The sequence below is a fragment of the Schistosoma haematobium genome, chromosome 7 (genome assembly GCF_000699445.3).
Source record: "Schistosoma haematobium chromosome 7, whole genome shotgun sequence".
Lineage (NCBI taxonomy): Eukaryota > Metazoa > Platyhelminthes > Trematoda > Strigeidida > Schistosomatidae > Schistosoma > Schistosoma haematobium.
Window position 1 is genome coordinate 11,101,862 of NC_067202.1, and position 22,016 is coordinate 11,123,877.

Below are 22,016 nucleotides of genomic sequence, written 5' to 3' on the forward strand. Positions count from 1 at the left end.
AAAAACTTTTTTCATGTAGTCTTTATGTTGTTACAATAACTTGATTATTATGATTATTATCAATGAGGTTGTCGACCCGGTCTACAATCCTCCTCGTTATCCAACTTTGGACCGAGAGTAACCCTAGAGGCGCTACAGGAGGAGTTAAAGAATGGATTACCACTATACATTTGGATTAAACAATGATAGTTGATCATTAGTGAGTTATTCGTTCGGAATGTGAACTATGTTATATAGTTGCATTCGATTGACAAGAAACTATAAATCTATGCTTTGTTCTTGGAACACTTATCAACAAACCATATGTACAATCTTGATGAAATTATTGCTCCTCATGTTATTTAAACCCACTCCACTTAACATTGAGCTATTTTGCTTACAATTAATCTCCTGTCGGACTGAAATATTTTTAATGATTGTTCATTGAGTTGAAACAACATCACACCAAAGTGTAGCGCACGTGGATTCAAGTCATATTGACTGGTAGTAACCACACCAAGGCTCTATCGACTAAAGTCAACTAACATACGACATTCAGTGATCAGTCATCATCTCCCATGTTTCCTAGATGAAATTCATTACTAATTTTGATACCCGGCCAAATCACTTGTACACAAAAGTTTCTTCTTTCCTCAATCTCCAATCAATCCAACAAATCCATTCTCGTATTTGTTGTGTCTTGTTATTAGGGTTCAGTACGGCCTACAATGTTACGGGTTTAGGAACGAAAACGATTGAGCTTCTCTAACGCTATAGGTTCTATTCGGAACTGACAACAGTCAATTATACTCCACATATCAAACCTCAACGGCTAAGACAGGAAGAAGACGGAATTGCAGGTAACTTGATATATGTGATAGAACAAGCAACTCAACGAAATGGGTGCAAAAGTTGTTACTATACTAGCAGAATATGATCTTCGAGCATGTATCAATTTAGCGAACTAAATAAACATGACAACCAATCAGAGGGCAAAGGTCGTGCGAAAAATCAAATTGGTAGAAAGTATGCGAGCAGTTATCGTTCCAGAAGAGATCTTAACCGTTCTAATAAAATCTGACTATTCTTGAGACCGCCTTAGCAGTATTTCACAACTTTTAATATCGATCCACTCACCATTTTCAGATTTTCTAGTTGGAAAGTTGTTTAAGTGAACTTACTTCTCATATCACTTTGGATATAATTGTAAAGTTAGAATAGAGGACATTCTTAAGTTACTAGTATTTGCTGAGATGTGTCTCCCAAGAATTTGTCGTGCATTTTCGAACCACCGAGTGAGCAATACTAAGGTCATCAATAGGGCACTAACTAAGGATGGCAAGTCTTTTGATGAGGTGGTGAATCTTGATGAACTAATGTGGTTGGTACATGTACTACTTACGATCAATGACCTACCATGAAGTCAATGTTGTCTGATGTATAGGAAGAAAGTTAGGCGTGACCAAACGAATACATAACACTAGCTCGTGAAATTATCGACAGTTGTACTGGACTATTTCAACAGGCATGAACTACCTGGTTCAGATCAGTGCAATTATCGAAAGCAATGGTTAAGGTTTTGGGGTGATATAAGTCAGAATCCTTCATAATGGCAAATGTAAATTTGCTCTTGGTTTTCCTTTATATACTGAATTCCGAAGTCTTTTACTTTGTTTCCTTCTTGTTATACCTAATCTTTTCCACGATTGCTATTATCACTACTGTAAAATTAGTCTTGATAATTTTATCTCTCTGTGCTAATGTGGTACAGCAATTTGGACCGATGCGCAAACATTCCATATGACTAATTGACTCACTTACTTCGAATATAAATTCTCCGTATTTTATAAGCTTGATTTCTCTCCTATTGTTATTTATTTCTTTATTTAGAATTAATTCAATTCACTACGAACAAATATTTTATCAGTACACCCTGGAACAATGGTTAATTGCCGCCGGTATCACTGATTCCAATGAAGAGACATTATGTTATATAGAATGCCTTGAATTAGGTAATATTATAACGTGTATCAGTCCTATGACAAATGAATCATTTATGAATAAAGATACAATGACTGCAATATCAAATACAAAACGCTTGTTAACATTCACTGCTTATGCTTGGGGTTTACATAATATAAGTTACTAAAGAAATTAATTATAATTCATAGCAGAAACTATAATAGTGTTACATTTTTTCTTGTCTACATTATATATCTGTCACAAATAAACAATAGCTTTCATAGTTATCCGATCATTGACTGTTCCTGACCATTACTTACTTACAACATGTTCAAGCTCACTTGTCTTTCGATGATCATGAGATGTGTTTTTATTTGCTTTTCATATTCTAATCCCGATGGGTTGACGACCAGGAGAGGAAGGAAAAGTAACACCTTTCAATATAACAACTTCATAGTCTAACAAAACACAGTGATAGTTGTTTATTCCAGCTTTTTTTCTTTTCAATATCATTCCAATGTTTGTGTATTTTCTTCCCTGATCATTGACAAACTGAGATTACCCATCTATTCTTGTCATGTTGAACTTTTGTGCTTTTTTTCGTTTGTTTTGTTTTAAAATTTGTTGTAGCTGTTGCCGCTTTTCTAGTCTACACTTTTTTTTGGTTGCACCTTTGTATGTATGTTTGTTGACTGCTGTCTGTTTAAACATTGATAGCGATTGGTTAATTAAAACAATAATTGTTTAGTTTAACTAAGCTATCTATCTAATGAATTAGGAAATAGGCATATATATGACTGGTATATTTCATAGTTATTAATATAATATGCTAATATGGCACAAAATACCTCTTAACAAAAAATGTCCATAACAACTATGTATTCCCCTCTTTAGCACTTAGCTTATATGGGACACTGAGAAAAGTTGTACAATATTCTGAGTCATTGTGTCACTTGATGATGATAGGCTGAAAAATATTGTGAGAAGTAACTTAAGTTTTCTGATGAGTGTCTCAACTCCTGCTACTTCCAACATCAAATTATAAAATCTTTATGCCCATGTAAAAACTTCCACCTTCGCTTAAAAATCTTCGACGCATCACAAAATTCCGTATAGAATCAACAAAGTTACTGACAACATTTGAGAACAGAAAACACTGCCTTTGGTAATTTAGTCTACGGTCTAAATATCGTACGTCGCATAAAATTTATCGACTTTATCCAAGGTCTACAAAGCAAAATATGCGAGAATTTCTACGTAGTAAAAGGAACACTCGTGCGATGGTTTTTCGGAAAGCCCCGAGGACGTTCTCTATAATCTATCAGCATCGTGCGTTGTGGTGATCGATGTTCAGGCATACGTAACACGTGGCCCAACCATCTCAGTCGATGAAGATTCACATCATCAACTGATTTACCATCATTCCGGAATATCCTGGCATTGTTGCTGAGTGCTACCAAAAGACACTGCATTTTATCAGCGTCTTCACCAAACAGGACCATATCATCTGCGTATTCTAAGTCCATAAGTGGACCTCCTGGTAGGAGATCAATGGCCGAAAATTCAGTCGACGAAAATGTTATTTCTATGATGAAATTAAGCAGATGGAGAAAGTGGACAGCCTTGATGGACATCACTTGAGGTTGCAAAAGCAGATGACAGTCTGCCATAATCTCTGACTCGACTGGCAGTGTTCTAGTAAAGAGCCTTCAACAGGTTTATGTACTTCTGAGGTACGTCTTCTAATGACAGACACTCCTACAGAATTTCGCGGTCTACCGAGTCACATGCTGTTTCAAGTCAAGGAAGACCACCATTGTTGGACGTCAATAAACATGCTTGTGTTCTAAGATCTGACGAATGGTGAACATATGGTCGGTGCAGCCACGACCAGGTCTGAAGCCAGCCTGATTTTCTCGTGTTTTCAGTTCAAGGTCCTTGTTAAGCACCCGATAATTATTAAGGCTAGTATTTTAGATGCTATGGTGGTCAAACCAATCCCTATATGGTAATCACAGGATGATTTTGACCCCTTTTTATATATTGGGACAATCAGTGATTGTGACCAGTCAGATGGGATTACGTCCAACTCTCAGATTTTAGCTAAAATACTAGTTAACCTAATCGCTTAAACTGGTCCACCGTCCTTAAAGACCTCTGGAGCCAATACATCTGGACCAGTTGTTCTTCCTCGTTTCAGATTAGCTACAGCTTTTTGAACTTCAACTAGAGTCGGGGGGACCCACTTCAATGTTCCATTCACTTCAAACGACGAAAATGCGTCCCTATCCTTCCAAGTTCTTATGGAGCCGAACAGCATACACGCGACTGTTAACAGGGACGCATTTCACTAGTGCTTATTCTGTCCTCGTACTTTGTGCTATGCCTACATCCGCCAGTCCACGAGAACTAGCCATCGGGTAGCTAGATAAACGAAGGTTGTATCTCGTCAGCTTCCCGTTTTGGCGAGGTGAAGTCAAGTGAATGACCACACTAAGATCCTGTGTTTCGGAGACACAGCATACATCAATGGTACGAAATTCTATGGTCTTAGTCAAGGAGACCAAAATTCATGTCCAGCCTGAACACCAGGAATAAAAGAACCATTATTTCTTGCCAAACATTAATTTGATCAGTCGCTTGATACGAAACAACTATGCGAAATCCTACCTTTAATGATTCTCCAACACAAAAGAGAATGACTTCAAAATAACAAAAGTTGTATCAATTTAATCCGGTTATTCATTTACTCTGAAGAAGTGGCTTACGTTAAGTCATGAAACGTCAAAAATACAATTTTCTAATCATTGGGATACAACAACAAAATATATTGAATACTAGATTTCTACTCAATGCTCAATTTAATTGGAACCATCAAATACAACCTTGGTATTGATACCTACACACAGTAAAGGTTTGAGTTTGATGAAAGATTTCGAATATCATACAAACGTTGATATCAAACTCAATATTCATTGTTTTTCAGTCTGTTTGAACAAAAATGAACCGATTTTTCAAATTAACCATCACTTTTGGTAAATAATGATTATTTGTTGAGTTATCGATTCAACAAAAATATTTGATGTCATCTAATAAGAGATTATTATTACGGAAAAATCATGAGAAGTGTGTAGAGATCGTTCAGTTTGCAGGTAGATTACACAATTGGCTAAAGTTAGTTGGACAATTATTGGAAAACAGAAGAACAGTCATTTCGTCTTAATGTGACCTCCTCAGTAGCGCCTAATGACGACAGTACGCGATATCGAAGGTACGATCCCCGACGAGTGTATTACCCTAAGACCACTAAATTGACATATATTGGTTCATTCCAAAAGACTTATTCACCGGAGCAGAAAAAGTTATTAATATTTCATGAATTCAAACAGCCTATGTTACACTGTAGTCACACCACTCAAAGTCACCGTTTGGTAACTTCCTCCATCACTCTCGAATCAATCGACACTATCTGACATGATTTCGCATTGGAACATAAAAAGTGGACGCATAGGATTGCATACTCTAAAGAGTGTCAGATTATCCATTAATAAAAAGCTAAGAGATCTATTTATTACTGCATATTTTCGTAACAACCACTAATTTACATTAGAACGTAACAATACAGAAACACATAATAGAAAAATGTTATATTTCCTTAGTAACCATAGTGGTTATGACGATGATTATTTTTTGAACGGTAATAACAGCATGAAAGTGAAAACAACAAACGGACAATAAAAATGCGTCGGGCAACAACAATAAATATAAAAAGATAGAAAATCCGAAAATGGTGGGAAACAGAAAAAATAAAACATTTTATAAACCCATATGCATTTGTGATTATTATTATTACTATCATTGTTTATCGTGTAAGCAATGAAAAGAATTTCATGTACCTAACAAACAATGTTCATTCACAGGTGGAAACATAGTAACAACAATAATATCGATATACAGTAAAGAAGAAATGAACGTTGCCACAAACTGGAGGAAACGATAAAAACATTCGACGGTGCATAACTGTTCGTATAATACGAAGAATACATTTTCTGTAAAAGTAAGATAAACCGTAATCCAATCTACAATAAAGAAAAGACGATAACAGACAATATGTTTCAGTGAAATATTCATAGAAATTATTTTGGTTAGTATGATTAGTAAGATAGAAATGGTCGCTTGAAAGTAAAAAGCACGACAAGGCGGACAAGTAGTGTTTTGAGAGCTCTCTGTACGATTCGGATCCGCATCTCTCGACTTCAAAGTCTGAGCAATACGAGCAGCAACTGGCCTATCGCTTAGGAAGAAGTGAAATATTTATAACTGATTGGTCACTGTCTAGTGGTCAATGTCTTGTTAGTTAGCTGGGTTTTTTCGACCATGGGAATTCCTGTTCTTTTCTTTTTTGTCTTTCTATACTTGGCGACAAACTCATTTCGCAAACACTTTTCAACCAAGGTAATTCTATTTGAATTTTTTTCTTTTGAGAATGGTTTCCGTGAACAACTGGATACCGTTCTAACTAGTCTGTCGAATTTCTTGTTTTAGATATGGTTTTAGCTTGTTAACTAAGTATACAGACTCATATATTTCTATAGAAGGTTTAAAATCTTACACGAATGTTTATAATGAAAAACTTAGGCGTAAATAACGCCTACAACATTTAATATTCAAGAAAAAAGTGTTTAAACAATAGCACTGGTCATAAAAATGGTATGAACTAAAATAAAAATATATATGGTAGGTGAAGTGGAGTTAAAAGATCGAATCACTACGTAAAAATAATAAATTCAACTCATTCATGAGGTACTTAGGACATAGTGATAATCACCGGTTGCTCAACCCAAAGTAGGTGGAGTGATGTTCGAATACGGAATTTAGTGGCTGCAAGTCGAACCTCTCAACCACTAAGCCACCACCAGTCCAATACTACTGTTAGCGCTCAAGAAAAAATAATTCACCCACAGAATTAAACTACTCATAAGAATAAAGTGACATCACTCAAATAATTAAGGTTCCAAAATTAATAGTCAATGACTCACCTAATATTATTATTCAGCATGCACTCGAAGACGTCGTCCTTCAAATATTTTACCGTCAAAAGCATCTATTTAAAAAAAGAATAGAACATATACAAGAGAAAGTGGGACGTTGAATTCTTCTACCTCATTGTCGTTTATTCTACTGAGTGATTAATGTGCTGGCAATACCCACTAAAACATTCTTTTCATTTCCTCTTATGAATCATCACTCTATTACCAACCGGTGTGTTAATATTTTAGTACTTTTCCCTGTTATGTTTTCCAAGGTTAATAATAACAAACTATGCATAGAAATAATTAGTACAATACAAATGCATTTTGTAGAAACAGTAAAAGTCTTGGCCCGGAAGATTAGTCTTTATTTCCAGAACGACATCGATAGCAAAGTTGAAGAGTAATGGTGAGATTGGGCAAAATTGTCTAACCCACTACTTGGATGGAACAATGAAGAGAGGTGGTTGTATGCCCTCACTCTGCCTGAGGTGTTCGCATATAGGACTTTTAAGATGTTAATAAACTTCTTAGGAACACACTTCTTCAACAGACAATCCCAGAGAACAGTCTTGTCTAACGAATCGAAGGCAGACCTAATGTCAATAAACACTAAGATTGTTGACATGTGATAAGTATGACGGTGTTCCAGCATTTGGTGGAGGGTGAAGATATGATCAATACATCCTCGACCAGAGCCAGATGGTGAAGTTACATTGTTCATCCTAAGATTTTCGGCCGTTTTGAAAATGATCGGCTTTTATTTAGTTTCCTCAAACTCCAAGTCAAGATAACTCCGCCTTTAGTCCCTTCGGGGGCTACTGCCAGTCCCAAGCCCGGATAAAGGAGGAGGGTTGGGCATGGGGTTAGCGACCCCATCCCGTAAAAAACTAACTCCACAAAAAACCAGAAAAAATATCCGAACCATTTAAAATCTGTCCTGGGAGTCAGATGGTTTTCATTTAGAAGAGTTATGACGCTTCATAGTGAAAGCTGAGTTCCCTCGGAAGTCACGAGGCTGAAGCCCCTTCTGACAACCAGAGCAATCATTTATTTAGATACACAGAATACTCGCACAACGTGGGATACCGGGAGTCTTCCAAATTGCTGCAGAAATAAAGAGATACAACCTGGAGGTGCTTGGAATCAGTGAAACATATTAGACGCAGGTTGGATAACAACGACTAGCTTCAGGGGAACTTCTATTTTTCTCCAGCCATCAAGAAGAAAATGTCCCACATACACAAGGAGTTGCATCGATGCTATCCAAACAAGCACAACATGCACTTATAAGATGAGGACCATCAAAGCCTCCTTCAAAACAAAGAAAGAGGGCATTTCAATGAACATCATCCAATGCTATGCGCCTACCAACGACTACAATGAAGACGTTAAGGATCGATTCTACAATAGACTTCAGTCAATCGTCGAGAAGTGCCCAACAAAGGACTTGATCATTCCGATGGGAGACCTAAATGCCAAGGTTGGAACGGACAACATTGGATATGAAGACATTGTGGGACGACACGGACTGGGAGAAAGGAACGAAAATGGTGAGAGATTTGCAAATCTATGTGCCTTCAATAAACTGGTCATAGGCGGCACCATATTCGCACATAAACACATACACAAAACCACATGGACTTCACCGGATCACACTACACAAAACCAAATCGACCACATCTGCATCAACAAAAAGTTCAGGAGGACGTTGGAAGACGTGAGAACCAAGAGAGGAGCTGATATAGCATCAGACCATCAATTGCCGATCGCCAAGATGAAATTGAAACTCAAGAAGTACTGCACAACGGGGCGGACAACATCAAAAGTTCAATACGGCCTTTCTTCAGGATACTGACAAACTCAACAAATTCAAGATAGTCCTCAGTAATAAGTTCCAGGCCTTTCATGATCTACTCAATGGAGAAGGAACTACTATGGAGAGCAACTGGAAAGAGATAAAGGAGGTAATTACTTCAATATGTCATGAGGTTCTGGGCCACAAGAAGCACCGTCACAAGGAATGGATCACTGTTGATACACTGGATAAGATTCAAGAAAGGAGGAACAAGAAGGCAGCAATCAATACCAGCCGAACAAGAGCAGAAAAAGCCAAGGCACAAGCTGAATACACAGAAGTAAACAAACAGGTGAAGAGGAGTATCAGAACCGACAAACGTAAATATGTGGAAGATTTAGCAACGACGGCGGAAAAGGCTGCAAGTGAAGGAAACATGAGACAACTGTATGACATAACAAAGAAACTCTCTGGAAATCGCCGCAAACCAGAACGACCATTGAGAAGTAAGGAAGGTGAGGTAATCACCAACATTGAAGAGCAACGAAACAGGTGGGTAGAACACTTCAGTCAGTCAGTCAATAACAACGTAGAACTTCGTACGTACGTACATCAGTTCGAGTTGCCACACCACATTAGCACAGAGATGCAGTTGTCGATTCAAATCCCGTAGTGGTAGAGGTAATAAGAGTATAAGCAGTAATCGGGAAGATTAGGGTTTGGAGATGTTATTTAAAAGAGTATAATCCAGTGAAATAAATTTGGAAAGAGGAAAAAACGGACATGAAGGATTCAGAGGATTAGAATTTGGGAGAACACAGAGAGTGGATGCACCTGCGCCATTGCAAACGATTTTGAGCCATGTCATTCAGGGTCTCTAACTATCGGTTGCTATCATCTCGCGGTCCCCAACCAGGTAGTCTACACCTACCAACATGACTCAGTCCACTTGTCAGTGACTTCATGGACTTGTGTCATGTTTTGATCTGGCCGCCCCTAGCTTTCTTCCAACCTACTCCACTCATATACCACTGAACATCGCACGTCGAGGCAGTCGATGGTTGGGCATACGTAACACATGTCCCAGCCATCTCAACTGATGAAGTTTCACCACTTGATCAATTGATTTGCCACCCTTACCTAGTACCCGTTTCCTAACAACTGTGTTACTTACTCGATGGTCCCAGGATATACGAGCAATGTTTCGAAGACACCTATGATCAAATACTAGTAACCTACGAATATCCTCTACTCTTACCGGCCACGTTTCACTGCCATAAAGTAGGACGGAACGAACTGCTACGCAGTAAACACGTCCTTTGGTTGATAGACGGATATCTCGCCTACGCCATAAATGACGCAAGTTGGCAAAAGCTAGTCGAGCCTTCTGTATCCGTGCTGAGATTTCGTCACACACTAAACCACAAGGGCTGATGAGACTTCCAAGATAAGTGAAGAAGTCGACACACTCAACTACTTCACTCCCTATCACTAGTTCGGGTGTCGATGTAACCCAATCCTGAAGCAACATTTTGCATTTCGAGGGGGAGAATCGCATCCCGAACATGCTTGCATTGTTGCTTAGAGTGGTCAGAAGACTCTGCATTTTGTCAGCGTCTTCACCAAATAAAACTATGTCATCTGCATATTCTAAGTCAACAAGTGAACCTCCCGGTAGAAGTTCAACCCCTGGAAATTTAGACGAGGAAAGTGTTATCTCTAGAACTACGTCGACGACAAAGTTGAACAAGAATGGGGAGAGTGGACAGCCCTGACGAACACCACTTGAGGTAATCAATTCTGATGACAGTTCGCCATAAGCTCTCACTCTACCAGTTGTTTTCGAGTAGAGAGCCTTTATAAGGTTAATGTACTTCTTTGGTACTCCTTTCAGTGACAAACACTGCCATAGAACCTTACGATCAACAGAGTCAAATGCCGCATTAAGGTCGAGAAATACTACCATTGTGGGGCGTCTGAATGTGTGTCTGTGTTCTAGAACCTGACGTAGTGTGAATATCTGATCTATACAACCACGTCCAGGTCGAAAACCGGCCTGGTTTTCTCTAATCTGCTCTTCACGAGCTTTGATTAGGCGTCGAAGTATTATTGAAGCTAATATTTTAGACACTATATTAGTCAAACTGATTCCTCTGTGATTGTCACAAGAGGACTTTTGTCCTTTCTTATAGACTGGCACAATCAGTGATTGAGACCAGTCAGATGGGATTACGTCCAGTTCCCAAATTCTACCTATGACCTCGGTTAATCTCATTGCTAATACTGGACCACCATCCTTAAAAATCTCAGGAGTAAACCTGTCAGGGCCTGCTGCTCTCCCTCGTTTCAGATTTCCTATGGCTTTTTCAACTTCGTAAAGGGACGGAGGACCTACATTAACTTGCCATTCAGGTTGACTAGAGATCGTGGGAAACCGAAGTGTGGCTGGAGGCCAGTTGAACTGATCCCTAAAGTGTTCTGCCCATCGATCCAATCTACTGGATTGAGAATGAATAATATGTCCATCTTTTTCTGAGATTGTTTCGCTAACGGTCGGGTTCCTAATTCCGGTTTCCTTAACGAGTCTGAACAATTGTCTGCTATTACCTATTGCCGCTGCCTTTTCCATCTCTCTTCCTTTCGCTACCCACCACTGTTCGCGATCATTGCGTAGACTTCTTGTCAGCTTGCGCTTAAACTGACTCCGCTCTTCATTATGTTCAGAGCCGGGTGGAATGAGTTTCCGAGCATCTATCAGTGCGATAGATGCTGCTGAGATCCAGTGTTGCTCCCTAACCTTACGGTTTACCTTACTAGCAGATATCGCTGCTGTTTCCACAGCTTTTCGGATATCATTCCATGCTGCCTCGGGGTGGGCATCACATACATGGCTGCCTAACTGTTTTCCTAGTTGTTCCTGAAATATACTCTTAGCTTGACTATCATTAAGTAGGCCCCTAAGAGGTTTCCTAGCAGCGTCTTTCTTACGTCCAGTAAGACGCAGACAAATACGCGCTCGCACTAGAGCATGATCTGAATCTAGGCATGTGCTCCAGAATGAGCGACAGTCTTCTATCGAGCCCCTCCATCGGTGGCTGATAGCGATGTGATCTATTTGGGTCCAACGTTGGGACGAATTCGGGGGTCGCCATGTTAAAAGATGGTTTTCCTTATGCCTAAAGTTAGTATTTGCAAGGAACAGGCGGTTATCTGAGCATAGCTGCAACAGACGGTCGCCATTATCTGTTCTTTGAGTCACGACACCATAAGATCCACTTAGGTGTCTTTCCCTATCGCTAAGTTTACCTACTTGAGCATTAAAGTCATCGGCCACTATTACTACATCCGAGCGCTTAGCTTTTCGGAGGTCAGAAAGCTTTCTGTAAAACTCATCTTTTACATCATCTGAGCTGCAGTCAGTGGGAGAATAGGCAGAAACGACGAAGAGGCAACACTTCAATGAACTCTTGAATCGACCAGCCTTACTGAACCCACCCAACATCGAAGCAGCACCCACGGACCTCACAATCGATGTTGGCCCACCAACAATTGAAGAGATAAGCATGGCCATCAGGCAAATCAAGAGTGGCAAAGCAGCAGGACCGGACAACATCCCAGCAGAGGCACTAAAAGCAGAAGCAGCGGTAACTGCAAAGATACTCCACACTCTCTTCAATAAGATTTGGGATGAAGAACAAGTACCAACAGACTGGAAAGAAGGACTTCTGATCAAAATACCGAAGAAAGGCGATCTCAGCAACTGTGATAACTACAGGGGCATCACTCTTCTCTCAATACCGGGAAACGTCTTCAACAGGATACTGTTAAACAGGATGAAGGACTCCGCCCAACTTCGTGACCAACAGGCAGGATTCCGTAAGGATAGATCGTGTACAGACCAAATCGCAACTCTACGAATCATTGTGGAACAATCAATTGGATAGAATTCATCACTCTACATCTTCATTGACTACGAGAAGGCATTTGATAGGATGGACAGAACAACACTACGGAAGCTTCTTCGACACTATGGCGTGCCTCAGAAAATCGTCAATATCATACAGAATTCCTATGATGGATCAAACTGCAAAATTGTGCATGGAGGACAGGTGACAAAGTCGTTCGAAGTGAAGACTGGTGTTAGGCAAGGCTGCTTACTCTCACCCTTTCTCTTTCTCCTGGTGATCGACTGGATCATGAAGACGTCAACATCTGAAGGGAAACACGGGATACAATCGACATCTAGGATGCAGTTAGACGATCTAGACTTCGCAGATGATCTGGCTCTTCTATCGCACACGCAACAACGAATACAGGAGAAGACGAACAGTGTAGCAGCAGCCTCAGCAGCAGTAAGTCTCAATATACACAAAGGGAAAAGCAAGATTCTCCGATACAACACAGCATGCACCAATCCAATCAAAATTGACGGAGACGATTTGGAAGATGTAAAAACCTTTACATATTTGGGCAGCATCATTGATGAACATGGTGGATCTGATGCAGATGTGAAGGCGCGGATCGGCAAAGCAAGAGCAGCGTATTTACAACTGAGGAACATCTGGAACTCAAAGCAACTGTCAACCAACACCAAGGTCAGGATTTTCAATACAAATGTCAAGACAGTTCTACTTTATGGGGAAGAAACCTGGAGAACTACGAAAGTCATCATCCAGAAAATACAGGTGTTTATTAACAGTTGTCTACACAAAATACTTCAGATCCATTGGCCGGACACTATTAGCAACAACGTAGTGTGGGAGAGAACAAGCCAGATCCCAGCGGAGGAAGAAATCAGGAAGAAGCGCTGGAAGTGGATAGGACACACATTGAGGAAGGCACCCAACTGCGTCACAAGACAAGCCCTCACATGGAATCCTCAAGGCCAAAGGAAAAGAGGAAGACCAAAGAACACATTACGCCAGGAAATGGAAATAGACATGAGAAAAATGAACAAGAATTGGATGGAACTAGAAAAGAAGGCCCAGGACAGAGTGGGTTGGAGAATGCTGGTCGGTGGCCTATGCTCCATTAGGAGTAACAGGTGTAAGTAAGTAACAAGTCAAGATACTTAGTTGTTAAATTTTGCTACATTAAGTTCCCTTAGTGTGCCAAAACAGACTGAATTTATCAATTACGATAACGTGAGAGGAGAATACCTATAAAAAAATACACACAAATGGATGCACATTTACAGTAGAACATTGTTTATAAACACATAACAAATCAATACACCATTTAAGACACACAAAATATGCATAATTAATTTTACATTCAACAACTAACCTATTGCACGATAAATACCATCAATATCTGCATAGGTGATAAATGCGATTCCTTGAGATTGACCTTGAGAGTCTGTTACCAGATTACAAGTGTTTAGATCTCCAACTTCTCTGAATATTCTTTTCACATCATGTGAATCAAATGAGAATGGAAGCTAAAAATATATAGTATACACAAGAATTTCTCCCTAAGTGACACCGAAATATTGTTATTACTGTGACATACCAGTTATTTGGTAACCATTCTTGATAGAAATTACAAGCAAATAAACCTATTACAATAATTTAGGTAAGAACAGAGATATTTTACAAATAACCTTAAAATCCGTTTTGATGTGCACGCTTGTGTAATAGTAACTTGATAATAATTGAGTTACACTGACTGTGAGTACACAATATATAACTCTCTTACCAATCAAATATACATTCATATATCTTAGTTATTAAGGCAGGTGATTTGCATTTAATAGGTGCAAACACCCCCCACTGTGCTTGCACTGGTTTGAACAACCGAGTATCCTGTCAATTAACGTTATACACAAAGTATTCGTCTTAAAGCTGGAAACAAAAACCTGTACTTGAAAAAACAATGACGTTAAATAGTTACTAGTACCACACATAATACGTAATAAACAGACAGACAGATTGTCACTCAATTTCTGAAACATATACTAAGGATTGTGAGTTCAGTCAAATACAAACATTTGATACCCCCAACGCTCTATCAATATGAAAGTTGGCAAATGAGTTACTTTTAAAGTAATGAATATTATAGTATAAACTGAGAGAACAAACAACCACAAAGTCAACAAAATAAACTGACTTAAGGCGTGTGGAATAATCAAAGAAGCTCATTCCTAGTAGAAGTAAATACTGATATTGTCCAGAATGAAAATGAAAACTATATAACTCAGAGAACTCAACAGCACCAAAAGTCTAATATCTCGCAGATGTTGAGTAAGGGAATCTGTGAACCATAAGACAACTTAGAATCTGGGTACAAATATGCACTGGTCCAAGCTGCCACATATCAAATTGGGGCAGAGAAGGAGAAAAGGAGATTAAAAAAAGGATGAAAAAATATCGAAGTAATTAAAACATTATGAAAGTAAAGAACCTAAAAATAGAAAAAATATTGGTAAGTGATATTTAACACGCAACAACTCTAGATGGAGTACCATTTTGAAAACCAGAATGTATGAATCTACTTACAATAAATTTCTTAAATTTACATTAAGTCGCAAACTTAAACTAAAAGAAAATCTTACATTTTTCACAACTACTTTTTCAGGTATCTGACGTCGATCATTGTTATGTTGTGGACCATTTTCATCACGTCCTCGATCAGATGATCTAGAGTAACTTCCACGGCCCGGAAGATTAGGCGACCCTGATTTCATCAGAGAACCGCCAATATTATATGAATCTTGTCTGTTACTCCGAGAATCTACCCGATAATTACCTAATAAATGAAGATTATTATCATCATTAATATTACCAATATTAATCAAAGAATAAATGGAAATATCAAAAACAAAGTTGTCAATATGATTCAATTGTTTAGATCATGACACACACACGCACGCACGAAGATACTTGACAAAATTAGCATCTAGAAAAATGTACTTTAGTTATTTGATGTAAAGTCACGTTACTACGTAAAAAGGAAATTTTTAATATTACGTCAAAAAGAAAATAGAAGCATGACAAGCATGCTACTAGGTATAGCGAACAAATTGTCATATTTAACCAATGCATTACCATTAGAAGGATAAAAACGAGCATATAATACTAGATGAAAACAATTCCACATTCTAATACTCCACCAATCAAGCCATATCCAATACATATACACATACGATTTCTGACATTTACACTTAGTTGGACAATTTACTCAAACCGTCCTCACTGAAGTGAACATTAAAAAATTGGAAGTGTCGAATATGATCAGTTTCGATAAGCCTAAATATATTGATTGAATTACGACAAAAATAAATAAACTATGATGCAAATACATCCATTTGGAAAAATTATTTTAAAAGGAAATAGGTATATAACTGTCATAGAGCTTGGAACGCACAATCAAATCAAACAGTATACTGTATAAAGAAAGCGAAATGAACATCAGCACTACATTGATGACCATCCAAAAAATCCAAGAACTGCTGTACAAAAGCCTAAAATGACACCGGAACTCTGACTAAAAAATACGGGAGGTATTGTGAGTTCCATCACGGAAAACAAAAAATACCTTCAAAAACTTTGGTTTATAATTATTAACGACTATAGAAATACACACAGCTGTAATGGTCACAGATAATATCAATAAAAATACCAGTTAGAACTGTATTGGGAAAACATCAGTGGAGAATAACAGATTTACAAATCAACGAAATCGAACTTATGCAGTACACAACAACACAAGTTCACTCACACAGTCTAGCTCACCTGGAATTTCATACTTTGAACGACCAACATATCCATTGTCAAAATGTGATCTATCAACGCTTCTGTCACCACACCCACCACCATCTCGACCAATAATATTTGAAGCATTCAACTGACCAGACTGATGATCCGAATGAGAATTCTACACACACACACATATGTATGTATAATATAATATGTGAAGATAAGAGAAGAGTGACACAACTGAACGAACTAACGACACCAGATAATGTATATTTTAAAAAATCATTCATTTGTCCTGACAACATAATCCACATACAGTATTCCCCAGGATAATTAACAAACACTTTTCTTGTCTCTAATCCAACATACTGATAATGTGTTAGAAAATAGACAAACTAAACAATATAAATCTTTGATTTGAAAACCGAAACTTACTGGATAAACTTGTTGAATGTTTTAAGGATAAGATGACTATTCTAAGAGAAGAATGACATCAACTACATACATACGCACATGTGAATCCTCCCTTTTTCCAAACCTACTAAAGTCGAGAAGTTTTAAGAACACAAAATGAATAATTCTGTTCGCGTAGCCAACTCCAGCCTTGAAAAAAACTGATCTAATCACTGTAGAATAATAGTCAATCATTAAGAAATCAAGATAATGAATTATTTGTTTACTTCAAAATTTATGGAACAGTTTTCCTTTTGTTTGAACCCAGAAATCTGTATGACTATCAAAAAAATGTCTATCATCTCCTTGATTTCAATGATAGAATTCAACAAATTGGACAGAATCACTTGATATCAATCATTGAGAAAACGGATAAATTAGTCCTCTAGTTAGTAATCATTAAAATCTTGATAGCCACAAAACACTCGAACAAAAAATACACACGCAGACTAAATTCAACAAAACAGCGCCAGAAGCTTTAAACAACGAATGCATAAATACATTTTTAGAAAAATAATTAGCCCCGAAAACAGAAATGAGTGGTACTACCTACAGGTGTAACTGTGCGTAAAAATAAGAATCTGCTCACAACTATACCAATAATTCCCATAAGAGCTAATAAAAAAAATAGACACCTAATGAAAATAAGTGGAATGTCCAATAAATGAGTTACTTATAAAAGCGTATGCAAAATTTAGGCTTCATCAATCGCCTTCAAAATGTCCCCTATTAGCTGTAACATCCGTGAGACGATACCCTAGGGGGCTGTCCGGTGGATGTAGAGGATAATCTGGCTTAGTGTTCGAATTAAAGACCATAAACAACAATCAACACTAACGTGTAGGTAGATTATCATATATTTATTGGATAGACAATATGCTCATAGTAAAATTAAGACACTTCACTGATTAGTAACCCAACCGTTGTTACTACCCTGACGTGGTGGTTGGGCTTGGCTATCGTGATGAATCGACCGGGCTATACTGCCTGGAACAATTGTTTCTCAAGGTCCTACCATGCCAGGTAGGTCGGCTGAAGAGTGGTAAGACTAAAAGCAGCATGTTCAAGGTCCGAGGGTGAAGTCGTGATGCTGATTAGAGGTGTGGTGGCAACAAGGGGATTCCTTCGGACAACCAGCATAACAGCGGTGCTGCCTTGCCACAAAGAAAGATGGGGTTTTTTCTGCATGCACCTGGAAAGGAAATTGGGTTCGAGGTGGTCTTAGCGACTTGAGAGCATGACCTTAGTCCCAAAGGGACAACTGCTTGAGGCCTGTCACACATGACCTTTTTGTCAGTAATTTTTGTCAATTGTGTACTCGTTGGGACCTTACCGCCGGAGACGGGAATCCGTGGGATAAGGTGAGGTGATTAATAAGTGAATGAAGGTATAGAAAAATTAAAGAGGTTTGAGGAGATACAAAGACTCAGATTCTAAAAGACAAGGAAAGAATGCACCTCCGCTGCTGCGAACAATTCTGAATCATAGCAATTAAAGTCTTCTAATTCAAAAACTTCGTGGAATAGTTTGCGTATTTATTGGACAAACTGCACTATTTTTGAAAGAATTCGTAGATATGTATACATACCTGGAATAAACCTAGAGTCGATAATACAGAGGTTATTTGTGTCTGGGACATTCCACCAGCGACAGCTGCTGAAATTAATTGTTGTAATCCATCTTGAGGGAGTTGACCTGAGTAGGATCGATTGATTCCTGAACCTTAAACAAACATGAAAAATTAGATAAGTGAAGATTTGAACAACGACAACACTATTAGGAACTAACAATTTAAGTTTCATAAGGTTTAAATGTGGAACATAGAAATAAATACTTGATCTACCACACATACAACTTGACGATAATATTGCACTACAAAGCAATCATAACCTTAGAAAGTAAATATAGATAAGTTTGAATCTGTTAGTCATTTCCGGATATACAAGATTTTGAGAAGTTGAGAATTGTCATTAGACAGTAGGCAAATTCACCGTTGTTTCTTACCCTGATGACAACTGGTAACGATCCTGATCGATGTGCATGCATCCTTCAATTGTTCAAATTCTGTGGGTTGAGAACAATGATATAACTGAAAAATGAAATGAAGTTAAGCATCCGCGCGAGAACAAAGGTCCTGAGTTCGAGTGCCGCGTACGGATCTGCCGAGGAGTTTCATATTAGGATGAAACGACCGTCTAGTGCTTCCAGGCTTTCGATGCTGGTCTAACACTGACAGGTTCATGATCTCAATTGAAAACGATTTTTCTTTAAATTTCGCATTTTGACAGACTAAATATAGGTTGAGGGCAGTATACCTGATGGAAAATAAGTGAGAACTTAAATCTGCACATAATTCTAAATAATAAAATGTAAAACTAACACACAATGTTTGTAAGTCTTAGAAATAGCACAGAACATAAACGTAGTTTACAAGATTCATACTTGGTGAAGCATCTGGGATTGATGACAATGACTGACCAGTGAAGTTGGAAGAGTTATTAGATGATCCAGTAGTTGCCAAAGTATTCAGACCCCCAGAAAGATTTGCATTTGACGCCAAATTACGAAGAACTTCAATTATGCCACTCTGAGGATTTGTATCGGCATTTGTTTTCAAACCAAGTAAAGTCACAAGAGCAGCAATAATATTTGAAGATTGTTGTTGGTCAGTCAGGATAGGATTGGAGGGGATCACTGAACCAGTGGAGCCCAGAATTCCAGATGAGCCAGTTCGTTGTTGTGGGGGATAAACTATGTTCATTGAAGCAGGAGTACCCTGGCGATCAATCTTTACACGCATTGGTCTGTCTTTTAATATCTAGCGCAAAAAGTAGTATGAATTTAGTCTCTTCATACACCACGAAGCAACAAATGTGAAGATAGTATATAAGTGTCAGGAATTACGAACGAAAAAAAAACTGTACAGCCAAACTTCCAGAAGCATTTTATCAACAATGCAATAACGAAATATCCGATGATAGACAATGTTATCGAAAAACCCAGAAAGCGGTATACACTGTCACTTTAAAACATGTTAATGGAAGGCTAACGTATGCGAAGCATCATCTATGGGTTGGTGTACTGTATCAACCAAGACCTCACGTTAATCGACAAGGATATTGCAGCCAAATATCAATGATTCATCAATACTAAACATGACGTTACTTTGACCCAATCTGGAAGACGTGGTCTGAAATTGCACATTGGCTTCGGTTCAAGTAAGAAACCTTCGAGATTTTCCATTCTTGTAAGTCAACCAGAAGAGACGAAAAATCTTTTATCCATATGCTGGTGTTGAGGTATATGATATTTCTATAGACCACTTCCAATTATTCGAATCAACTTGAAAAGTTGGAACTTTCTATACCCGTCACATTTTCTCCGATACAAGGTTACGGATACTTATTTAATTTTAAAAACTAACTCACTAAACACAAACACATACCTGGTTGTTAAACATATTGACGGCTTGGACTGCTTCATACGCATTCGAAAATTTTAATATGCCAACACCACGAGAATTCCCTTCTGAGTCTGTTTTTATAACCGAGCTGAGAATTTTCCCAGCTGATTTGAAGACATCTTTAAGCTTCTGCCACGTTACACTATAGTCAAGCTAAAAGTAATGACAAATTTGAGACATAACCTACATTACTGACGTACACAGAATCAGTGATTGGCCCGTCCATGCCGACTTGACCTAAGATTTGAGTAGTGAAGACAGGTCCTGCTGCTGCCATATTTACAGACTCGTTGGGATTTCCAGAATCACTTAGAAGCCCTCCGTCAACTTCCATTGATGCAAAGCGAGCAGCATCACGAGCAGTCTCTTGTCGAACAACCAATTTTCTGTCTCCAACTTCAAACCGATGCATCATTTCAATAGCTTTTTGTGCTCCTTCGAGTGTCTTGAACTCCATCAAACTTTATAGTAATAAAAGTTAATACGACAAGATATGACTCCTTACCCCATACCGTTTGGTTTTCCATTTTTTTTAAACAACTGTAGAAAGCCAGTAAACCCGACTACTTTGTAACATCAAAATATCCCAGCTTACTTTGTTCTCTAAACAACTCCTTCAGCTTTTGCCAATTTAAATCATATGGGATGTTTGCGATGACTATGCGTTTTGATCTCACTCGACTTTGTTGAGGAGAACGACTTCTTGATCTCCTTTTGATAGGTGAACGATGCCTCGTAGAACTTTGGTCATCTTGACTTCTGTGTTTTTATCTTTAAGAGACAATAACTAACCTTTCACCTGAAAAAGTACTCATGGATGCCAACGGACACTAGATCGAGTAGAACAGGAACGCCGAGTACAGACAAACAGAACCAAATTGACCGCTTCACTTTCAACATCATTCGTAGAAAAGTGTATATGTAATATGTGCATATTTATTTGCTTCATAGATCTGAGAAAACACAATAAGTGAATAGGAATCCCGTAAGTCGTGCTCCTAGACTTTCTGATGTAGTGAATGATATCAGTGGCGCCTTTCACTAATGTTCCTGTCTTTTCTTTGGGACTCCATTACATCTAAACAGTAAACAAACCCTCACTGGAATAATTATCACTCTTCCTGCACCACGAGACCCGAATTTTCATGGAGAATACTCAGTGAGTTCCTTAGTTTAGATGGGTAGCATATCCTTTATATTTCAATGTGTATTATCAAAGTTGTCACATTACTAACTATACTATTCTGAGAAAATCAGGAAACTTTCATTTCCTAAACTACATCAATCATATCAGTACCAATTAAGTGTGAAGAATCTGACCACTGATATGACGAGTTCCAAATCGTAAGTATGGTACAATATGATAAAATGGTGCTATTTCTGCTCACTACATCTATGTGCCAACTAGATGTAAGTAGGACATACGACTAGAGAGCTTGCTTTGAGATGTGATGATGAATAAAATGTCCCGAATAAACTTGCTCGTTTGCATGTGTTGTGCATGGGATCCTGTAAAATACTGATAATTTAGAACTGTTGAAAAACTCGGACGATCTAACAGTCACTACTTTAATCTGTGGACGGCTTGCTACGTTGGTATCAGAAATATCTACCCATAGACATCTGCGTGTAAG

General features: G+C 38.3%; 2 protein-coding genes across 7 annotated transcripts in view; one reads left to right on the forward strand and one right to left on the reverse strand.

The window, feature by feature from the left end:
• Window positions 1–2,904, forward strand: part of MS3_00009592 (uncharacterized protein) — a 45,002-nt gene extending 42,098 nt beyond the window's left edge. For both annotated transcript variants that reach the window (XM_051217978.1, XM_012941215.3), the window contains one exon: window positions 1,870–2,904. In XM_051217978.1, the coding sequence (XP_051064414.1) occupies window positions 1,870–2,128 (259 nt within the window). In that variant the 3' untranslated portion in view covers window positions 2,129–2,904. The remainder of the gene's footprint in view (window positions 1–1,869) is intronic.
• A 2,081-nt stretch (window positions 2,905–4,985) lies between these two features.
• On the reverse strand, window positions 4,986–21,278 carry MYEF2_1 (Myelin expression factor 2). 5 transcript variants are annotated; one of them, XM_012941216.3, is made up of 12 exons: window positions 21,175–21,278; window positions 20,978–21,141; window positions 20,888–20,945; window positions 20,570–20,843; window positions 20,365–20,535; window positions 19,362–19,737; window positions 18,508–18,641; window positions 16,503–16,644; window positions 15,323–15,516; window positions 14,056–14,209; window positions 6,981–7,045; window positions 5,856–6,020 (listed from the first exon to the last, which is right to left on the reverse strand). In XM_012941216.3, exons 1-11 carry the CDS (start codon window positions 21,195–21,197, stop codon window positions 6,990–6,992), a joined length of 1,746 nt encoding a protein of 581 aa, XP_012796670.2. In that variant the 5' UTR covers window positions 21,198–21,278; the 3' UTR covers window positions 5,856–6,020; window positions 6,981–6,989. The 5 variants fall into 5 exon arrangements, with proteins under 5 accessions (XP_051064415.1, XP_051064416.1, XP_051064418.1 ...); XM_051217983.1 differs by having other exon boundaries at window positions 5,574–6,020; window positions 20,978–21,278; XM_051217981.1 differs by having other exon boundaries at window positions 5,516–6,020; window positions 20,365–20,843; window positions 20,978–21,278.
• Window positions 21,279–22,016: the final 738 nt, after the last annotated feature.